Source organism: Calypte anna, chromosome 11 (assembly GCF_003957555.1).
Source record: "Calypte anna isolate BGI_N300 chromosome 11, bCalAnn1_v1.p, whole genome shotgun sequence".
NCBI lineage: Eukaryota > Metazoa > Chordata > Aves > Apodiformes > Trochilidae > Calypte > Calypte anna.
In genome coordinates this window covers 1668960-1678499 of record NC_044257.1, presented here as the reverse complement: position 1 = coordinate 1678499, position 9540 = coordinate 1668960, and the positions used below count along the sequence as shown (strand labels likewise).

Below are 9540 nucleotides of genomic sequence, written 5' to 3'. Positions count from 1 at the left end.
AGGAGGTGGCAGGGGGTTAGCACAGAGGTAAGCTCAGCACTGAGGCACTGGAGGGATCATCTGAAGAAACACTTGACCGTAACAATGGAATTGCTTTTATTAAAACAGAAGTGTTAAGCCAAGAAAATAAATTATTGCTATCATAGACATATTTAGAACATAAGGAAGGACGTTAAATCTTGAGCTCCAGGTCAATATAACCCTGAAACAGAAAGTTAAACTACTTTTCTTAAATACCTCAGCTTCACTTCTTGCCCTTCCAAACTCTTTATAAAATGTGCAGCTTACAGAACAAACAGGAACAGAGTCACTCGTAACAAAAATCTATACAGCTCATAGCTTTAAAAACAACAGTTTATTTTTTTTTTCCTCTCCAAACTGCTATGTTACTTATTACTCATAAATATAGGGCTAACAAATTCTGAATGCCAAGGTCCCATCCAACACCAAAGCTATTACGTGTAAGTTGACAGAAACCTTCTTGGGACTCCCTCCAAGCAGAGCTCAGCTTGGGGCCGTTTGAACCAGAGTCTAATTATGTGTAAAAAACCAAAAAAACCCAAATAAATATCTTCAGGGGTGAAGACTGTCTCCTCCTGATGCTCAGAGGTCTTCAAGGAGTTTGAAATGGCAATCAAACCTGGAACACAGCACAGGCAATGGTCAGAGGGGCTGCAGTCCCAGAGGGGGCAGGGGGGTCCCACAGGTCCCTCAGGCCTGGCCAGGGGTTTTACAAAAGGCCTGAAAAGCTTTTTCTCAGAGCTTTTGTTTTTTTGTCAGAGCTGTGCCTGGGGAGGGAAGGAGGGAGAACACTGTACTGGAAGCACCTGGAGGGTCCTCACTCCTGGGGAGGGGCTGTCTCCACACCTGGGCACTCACTGTCCTCCCAGCAGTGGGCCAGCAAACCCCACTGCTTCTGTGGCCACTTGGAGGGTCCTGTCTGTGGCCCAGAAGGGGCTCTGGAGCTGCAATCTTGGCTGGTTCTGCCAGGATCTGCTCTCCCTGCAGACTGCAAGCCGTGGGCCTGTGTGCTTTCAGCACTCCTGCAATGCCAAACCTGTGAGCCATCTGCCACCCTGTGCCTTGCCCATCCAAGCCACCCTCCTGCATTCCTGCTCCTGGGGAAAAGGGAGGCTCAGTCCTAAGGACAAGAGAGGAAAAAGCTGAGCCAGAGAGAGGTGAGCTTGGGTGGGCTGTGAAATGACTTTCCAAGGGCTGCCCTGTGGCTGTGTGTCTCACCAGGGCTCATCATCCTTCCCCAGCTCAACAGCAACTTCCTGGCAGATGAGGCATCCTCCAGAAATCAGCACACACAGGAGCAGCAGCTGGCAGCTCCCTCAGGACATCCTGACCAAAACCTACTGGGTTCCTCTGCCTGATGACATGCAGTTAAAGTTTAAAGGAAGCTCTGGGATAAATCCAGCCTGGGGAGAATACCATGGATTCTCCAAGACAGTTCAGAGAGCAGCATTTCAGCAAACAGCCACAAAGAGACAGATTAGTGGTTAGACAGCTGGGCAGCATTCAGAGGAAAGAAGCTCATCTGAACACTGACACTAAGGTGGTGTCCAAGCCTCTACTACCTGAAAGTGGTTTTGCTTCTGCCCCTTCAGAGCCAGAAGGCAGCAGAATGGCTGTTTTTAGGTGACAGCTCAACAGGAGCCACCTCTGGGGGGGCTCATCTTCCCTGACCAGATGAATTAGAGCCCCAGAGACTGCTCAGGAATGCATGCTGAAAACTTCTGATGGAGAAACAAACAGAGGGTGAGAGCCTCCTGACTCAGAGCTACTGACAAACCTGACCAGCACTGAGAGCTGCTGGAAAATCCCTTTCAGGGGCTACTTACAACAACTCTGCTTCCTTGGGTGGTATAGGTGGGGCTCACACTATTGTCGAGGGACTTAGGGGCTGCTTTCTGCAGAGGAGAGAAGCCAGCATTAGTACAGGGTTAGAGGACAACAGCATCAGGACACCACCTAGCAAGAGGGGAAGCAGCTCAGAACTCCAAGGAACACAAGAGGAGACACTCAGTGACAGGCTCCTGCCTCCTCCATTTCGTTGCTGTCCCCAAAAAGGCCCAAACCTCCCAGGAAAGGAGCTCAGCAGCATCTGCAGCACAGCCCCATCCATCCCAGAAGGTTCTGTGTGCACCTCATCCCAGTATTAAACAGTATTAAAGCTCCTGTGTGCAGCATCCCCTCCTGCTGTAGATTCCAGCACTGCAGGTCCTTTCCAGAACATCTCCTCAGGGATCCAGGCCACTGCAGGGGGGGAAGGGGTGGGCTCTGACACCAGAGGGGCTTTCACCTGCCCCAGAAGAGCAGAGTCTCTGCAGGAGGAAATCTCACTTCCCCAGAGTGATTCCTAGCCCAAAACCAGGATCTTCAGTCCCCCCATGAGAGGCAGTGGCTTGACCTGGGGCAGCAGTTGCAGGAACAGGTAAAGTGAAGAGAGGAGTGTGGCTGCTGGCACTTACTGCAGAAATGTACTGGCTGTTGGTGAACCTGGGTTTCTCCTCCATTGCAGAGCTGTGCTGGGAGCTGAGGGGCATGAAGGATGGGGAGCCCATGTCTTCACAGAAGCTTTCTTGTGGGATGCTGGAGACACAGCCACTGTCAGAGCCACTGGAGCCACTGCCTGACATGCAGTGTGATGACTCTGAGCTGTCTGTTGCTGGGGGAAGAGAAGAAAGTCATTCTGATGACCACAAATCTGGTCTACAAGACCTGCCCCACATACACAAGATGTTCTGTTTGCAGAGGCACTGGCCCCACAAGCCCACAGATAAGCCACACTCCTGTCTGGGCCTCTCAAAAGCCACAGGTAACAAAACAGCCCATGAAGTGTAGCAAGTGGTGCTGAAAACTGGTATGGATTGGCCAGGGAAATCCACACAGGGAAGCCAAGGTGCTAATGAGAGCAATGAACCAAATGCCTCATACCTGAGGGACAGGCAGAGACACCAGCACCCACCCACCAGGCTGCAGCACCAAGCCTGCCATGGGGATCTATGGACCTTCCCTCTGCCAGTTCCCACCATGAGAGCAGAGCCAGAGCTGGGGTGGGAGGGATGGGACCTCCTTGCCCTGGGCTGGCTATGGGGCAGTGAGCCTGGTGTGAGGGCAGAGCACAGGCAGGGGCTGTATGGATGCTGTATGTATTCCCCCTGTATGGATGCTGCATGTGTTGCCCCTGTATGGATGCTGTATGTATTCCCCCTGTGTGTATTCCCCCTGTATAGATGTTTTATGTTTTCCCCATGTATGTATTCCCCCTGTATGCATGCTGTATGTATTCTCCCTGTATGTATTCTGTATGTATTCCCCCTCTATGGATGCTGCTGCATGTATTCCCCCTGTATGCACTGCCCCTGTATGGATGCTGTTTGTCTGGCCTCTGTATGGATGCTGTATGTACTCCCCTTGTAAGTATTCCCTCTGTATGGATGCTGTATGTATTCCCCCTGTATGTACTGCCTCTGTATGGATGCTGTAGGTCTGGCCCCTGTATGTATTCTGTATGTATTGGCCCCTGTGTGTATTCTGTACGTATTCCCCCTGTATGGATGCTGTATGTATTCCCCCTGTATGTATTCCCCCTGTATAGATGTTTTATGTTTTCCCCATGTATGTATTCCCCCTGTATGCATGCTGTATGTATTCTCCCTGTATGTATTCTGTATGTATTCCCCCTGTATGGATGCTGCTGCATGTATTCCCCCTGTATGTACTGCCCCTGTATGGGTGCTGTATGTGTTCCCCCTGTATGGATGCTGTGTGTCTGGCCCCTGTATGCATGCTGTATGTGTTCCCCCTGTATGGATGCTGTATGTACTGCCCCTGTATGGATGCTGTATGTGTTCCCCCTGCATGGATGCTGTGTGTCTGGCCCCTGTATGGATGCTGTATGTGTTCCCCCTGTATGGATGCTGTATGTACTGCCCCTGTATGGGTGCTGCATGTGTTCCCCCTGTATGGATGCTGTGTGTCTGGCCCCTGTATGGGTGCTGCATGCCCTGCCCCAGCAGACACATACTCAGGGAGGGCTGGCTGCTGGTCTCCTGCTCCAGCTCATCCTCCTCGATGCGGGCAGCCACGTCGAAGGGGCGTCGGGGTGCCAGGACCCCCGGGAGCAGAGCCTGGTCCAGGTACATGTGGAGGTTGAGGGGTCCCAGCAGGGAGGAGGAGGAGGAGGAAGGGCCATAGGGAGCTGGGGTGCTGCCAGCGGAGAGCTGAGCCTGGCTCCTCTTGTAGGGGTTGGAATGGTCGAAGAGAGACACTGCGATCGATGCTCTGGTCCTGGCACCTGCCAGGAAACATCCCAAAAAATCCCTGAGCACCAGCCCTGCCTGGCTCACACGGAGTAAGGAGGGAGGCACGGGCAGTGCACAGACCTCTGCCCTTCATGATGTAGTCGATGGCCCGGTCATTGATTGCTGCCTCGCTGGGTTTGATATCCAGGAAGGGTTTGTTGCCCACACCCATGGACACCATCTCCTGCATACGGATTTCTGGAGGGAGAGAGCACAGCCACATCATGACACTGCCTCGACCCATCCCACGGGCACCAAGCAGCACCAGGCCAGGCTGCTCCCCAAGGCCTGAGGTTTGATCTGCTCTGCCCAGCTCCCCAGCTGTGAGGACTTTCTGCAGAGAAGCCATCATGCCCTCATCTGGCCAAGCAGCTCAGTGCCATGCCACCTCTGAGGGTCCTACCAAGCAGGAAGCCTTGGGTGGAGAGGAGGGACTCAGCCAGCCAGCTGCCACTCCAGCAGAGACCCAGAGCAGGGGGAGAGGAGCAGAGCTGCTCCCAGCACAGCCCACACTGACGGTGCCAGCACCACCTTGGTTCATGGAGTCCAGGCAGCCTCACACAGAGCTTGGGCTGCTCAAGGTTCCTGGGGATGAGGGGCGAGGAAGAGACATGCCCAGCCAAGCCCAGCACATGCTGCAGAGGCTGCATGCTGGCACACAGCTGCTTGCTGCACAGAGCTGCCTGGGAACAGACTCCAAACCTACTCAGGACAGCACGAGCTGAAGAGGCCTCCCGCACCTTTGGCAGCAGAGATGCCCCAGGAAGGAATCACACCTTTATTGCGGGCTGCCTGCTGCCACAGGATCTTGGCAATGTCACTGGTCCAGGCCTGCTTAGTCTCAGCTGAGCTGGCCTGGAGGATGTAGGTGTCATTGGACTTTCGCCTTCGGAACCAGATCTCAAAGCGCAGGCCGCTGTCTCCAGAGTTCTCTGTCAGACCAATGTCTGCAGTCTGCAGGGAAAAGGAAGAGCAAAGCCATCAACTGGGGCTCCAGCAGGAACCTCCACCCACACCCAGTGCATCCAGTGCTCAGCAGACCCAAGGGGAAGCAGCCCGAGGGTCTGGACAGGAGCAGGTCCAGTAGCAACACAGCAGAGCGGTTCCCAGTGCCCAGATCTGGCACCACCTCCCAGCCACACACTCCCTGCTTTTCCCTCACACTCTGCACCCCTCAGCAGACCTTGGCCCCACGTCTCACAGCACAGAGGAGGCCCAGGCATTCACGTGTGAAGTATTATTCCTTTACAGCCTGTGTGGCCAGGACAAGGCTCAGCTTTGGTGGGAGCAGCTCTTCTGCTGTAGGCTCCTGCTTCCCCCTGTGTCCCTGGGGAACCCAGCCATGGACACCCCCTGCAGGAGAGGGAGCTGCAGGGCTGCCCTTACCTTGAAGGAACGTTTGTAGATGTACACATCAAAGCCACCCTCAATCCTCTTGGGCTTGCTGAAGAGGATCAGGTCCTCAAAGAGGAAGACGTGTCGCTGGCACTTCCTGCGGCCCAGCCAGATGGCGAACTCGTCCTGCCTCACCAGCTGCCCCTGCTCCTTCAGGTTCACCTGGACACAGGGAACACCCTGCTCAGATCCCAGCAGGATCAAGTCTGGGCAGCAGGGTCCTCCCACATGGCTGTGGCCCAGGTGAAGCTACCTGTCACCTGGGGAGGGCTCTTGGAGAGGTGGGGCTGTGTGGCACTGGCTCAGAGCTCAGGGGAGAGCTGTTCCTTTCTTCTCATGGGCATAACTGACACTACACCCTCTGCTGTCACCCTCTGCAGAGCTGTGACAAACCTCTGGGGTGGCAGCTGGAGGCAGCAGCCATTGCATTATCTTAGGAGGAAGAGGAGAGCTGAAGAGGAAAGGAATTCTAACAAGTTGCCAGGAGAACATCTAAGTCAGTCCTTTCAGCCCAAGATCCCTCATCCTCCTCCACCCTCTGGTTTCTCCTCCTCCAGTGCTGCACTTTCCACACCTTTCCTTCCAGCCCCACCCACCTGATTCTGTCCTACCCCTGGCATCACCACGAATTTCAATTCCTTCTTGTAAACTTATCACCAACTCAAAAGAGATGGAAGGGCCCCAGACAGCCTGAAGGATGCCATCTGCAAGGGCTGCCTCACGCTGCCAGTAAGCACCTGGGAGCACGCCCATGGGAAACAGCATCCAGGCTGGGGATCAGGGGGACCTCCAAGCCACACTGCTCCTTTGCCCTGCACCTCAGTAATCCTGCCATGCCATCCCAGCAAGGAATGCTCAGCAGGCAGCCCAAAGACCCCAAAATCTAGAGAAAGGGACCCTGGGACATACATCACAGTCCCGGATGGCATCCATGGCCAGCAGATCGTTTCCGTGCCGGAGCTGGAACTTCACCATCTCCTGGGCTGCACGGAGGTAGCTCAGCTCCTGCTCCTGGGCCTCACTGCACTCCTTGATCAGGTCCTTCAGGAGCAGGGCGTATTTGCTCATCCTCTGAATGGGTTTCAGCAGGTAGGAGGCCAGGTCCATCTTATCCCCAAGCTGCACCTGCTTGAACTGAGAAAGGCAGAGGAGTGAGGGCAGCAGGTTGCTGAGCAGAGCCCCGTGTCCCCAGGGAGGCACTGGCACCCCCAGCTCTCCTGACAGGGAGAACCCTGTTTGCTCTGAGGCTGTTGCACCAATGCTGCTGGGTGCTGGGCTCCTTTCCAAGCACCCACCCCCTCTCTGCCCTGTCCCTCCCACGTACACTTGTGCAGAGCTGTGCCAGGGAAGCACGGGTGGTGATGAAGGGAAAGTTAGATGATGCTGATCAACTGATCAGTGATCCAAACCCCCAGAGCAATCCTGATGCAGGCAGGGGAACTTACCTTGAAGAAGGTATTGCCATGGCTGGCCAGCAGGGAGTCTGACTTTGGCTTGTTCTTGCTATACAAGGCATACATCCCAAACTGGTCTTTCTGCAAAAGAGACCTCGTGTGAGAGCAGGCCACCCAGGACACAGGGATGGCCATGCCCTGGCATGGTTACCCTTGTACCCTTGTACTTCTGCCTCTCCCAGGCTGCACCAGAGCCTGCTGTGGCATCAGGAATGACTTTGCTTTAAGTTTATTAAGAACCAAGGAATGTTCTTGCCTTCCTACTCCTACAGCAGCTAGGACTTTTGAATCCATTGTCCTGTCACCCCTTGCTTCTTACACGTCCCAGCACACACCCTTTACCTGCAAGCAGCAAACATGCATGGGGCAGCTGAGCTTAAGACCAGTGTCCCACGCTTCTCCCAGCAGCCCTTTCCAACAGGACCTGCAGGTCTGCAACCTCCCCTCCACACTAACACCTCAAGCAGATGTCAGGGTAAGGGACAGCCCTGCAGAAGTAGCTGGGCTTTGAGAAACAGACACTTTGCTTCCCTGGCAAGGTGGCAAGAGGAAAGGCACCAAGGAAAGGCAAAGAGCATCTGCTGCTGCCTGGGCTCAGCCTCGCAGAATCATCCCAGTCCAACCCCAGCACAAGGTGGTCCTCCCACTCCTTGAAAGCCACGTGGAGGTGAGCAGCCCCCCCAGCAGGCACTGCTGGACCAGGGAAACCCCAGGAAACCCCAGGAGGAAGGTGTGTGGATGCCTTACGTGTCGGAGGAAGCAGTGGCTGACCCGCAGCGGGTGGTTGCAGCAGCTCTCAAGCTCCCGCAGGAAGTACTGGCTGTGGAAATCATAGAGCTTCTCCAGGTTGCCAAAAATGACACTGCGCTTGCCCCGCAGGTCCTGGGGGAGGTCGGGACGTTCCATCTCAGGGAAGTAACTCTCAATGATGTAGGAAAGGGAGCGGACATACTCCCGCTCCGTCGTCACCATCTCGTCGATGATGTGCCGCAGCTTGCTGCAAGGGAAGCACTCAGCCTTGAGGGAACCCCTTCAGGGGCTTTCCCTCCAGAAACTTCCCCTGAGACCCAGTCTGGAAGTGAGAAGATCCCTGAGAACCACCCGAGTTCAAATTCACAACCATCTGTGCTGGTTCTGACCCTGAGCATTGACCCAAAGTTTGGGGGTGATCCAAGGTTTTTCTGTTCAGGAAGGGGGGACACCACACCACATCTCTGGGGTCCTTAAGAGTCACAGAATCATCACCAGGGTTGGAAAAACCCTCTAAGGTCATCAAGTCTGTCCTACAACCCCTAACCACTACACTATTCCCTGTGGCACCTCCTCTACCCATCTTTTGAACACCTCCTGACCCAACTCCAGCAGGACACACCCCAGGCTCACCCAGGCCCTGCTCTGGACACAACAGCTTGGTCTGCAAACAGCCACACTCCTGAAAACAGGGAAAGGAGAAGCCACAGGAGTCATCAGCCTGATGCTTGTGGATGCAGTGGGAGGCAAAGTTACCCCTGGGAGACACCACCAGGTGCTGCTGGGCTTGTCCTGACAGCAGGAAACAAACCTCATTCATATCCCTTCCTCAAACAGAAGCTCCTACTCCAGGTTGCTCCACCCATCTCTGAAAGGATCACTCAAGAGTTACTCGAAGTTTCCACTGTGAGGCAGTGCAGCACAAAACCAAACTCCTCCAGCTTGTGCCTGGGATCCTGGCACCTCTGCTTCCCCCAGAGGAGCTGGGCCACCCCGCTCAGCACCCACTGCAGGGCTGCTGCAGCACTCTGAGAAGCAGAGCAGTTGTCCTCCTGTCTGCTGTGCTCATCCCCTGCCATCAGCTTTCCCTCCACATGCTGGGATATCCCAGGCCCCTTCCAGAGGATTTTGCTGCACTATCCCATCCACAGCAGGAGCAGTGTAGCAGCTCTGGTGGGTCCCCCTGCATGCAGCATTGATTTTCACCTCCACCACTATCTGTATTTTTATTACATCCCAGGAGAGCAGCTGAAGGAAGCAGTTCCCATCCTTGGGTTCTCCACATCCTAGGCACATTGCTCTAGGACAACAAAGTTAAGCTGAGATCTTTGAGCACAGAGAAGGAATAGAAAAGAACAAAAGCCAGCTGTAGGCCACCCAAACAGAGATTCCAGCCCTGATGAGCAAATCCTAACACCCTCTGACATGTGAAGAAGCTGTCACAGAGTTCTGGAAGTGCCCCCCACCACTCTGGCTACAGCCTCCCCCCAAAAGTGAGGAGGCTGATGCACTTTGCTCTCCCACTGCACCCTCACCACTGCCTCACTGGTTCCCTGAGCACCATGTCCCTGTGATCCCCATCCCCCAGCACCAGCAACGTTTAAAGATTCTCCTGCCTGGGAATTGCT

The 9540-nt window shown here is 54.6% G+C and overlaps 1 protein-coding gene across 1 annotated transcript in view; it reads right to left on the bottom strand.

Moving 5' to 3' along the window:
• Positions 1–336: 336 nt before the first annotated feature.
• The window catches only part of PLEKHG4 (pleckstrin homology and RhoGEF domain containing G4), a 96416-nt gene continuing 87212 nt past the window's right edge, over positions 337–9540 (bottom strand). The window contains exons 15-23 of the mRNA XM_030457671.1: positions 7910–8159; positions 7154–7243; positions 6618–6842; positions 5700–5870; positions 5054–5267; positions 4395–4511; positions 4037–4306; positions 1848–2674; positions 337–640 (exon numbers count right to left, since the gene is read on the bottom strand). Of these exons, the coding sequence (XP_030313531.1) occupies positions 2346–2674; positions 4037–4306; positions 4395–4511; positions 5054–5267; positions 5700–5870; positions 6618–6842; positions 7154–7243; positions 7910–8159 (1666 nt within the window). The 3' untranslated portion in view covers positions 337–640; positions 1848–2345. The remainder of the gene's footprint in view (positions 641–1847; positions 2675–4036; positions 4307–4394; positions 4512–5053; positions 5268–5699; positions 5871–6617; positions 6843–7153; positions 7244–7909; positions 8160–9540) is intronic.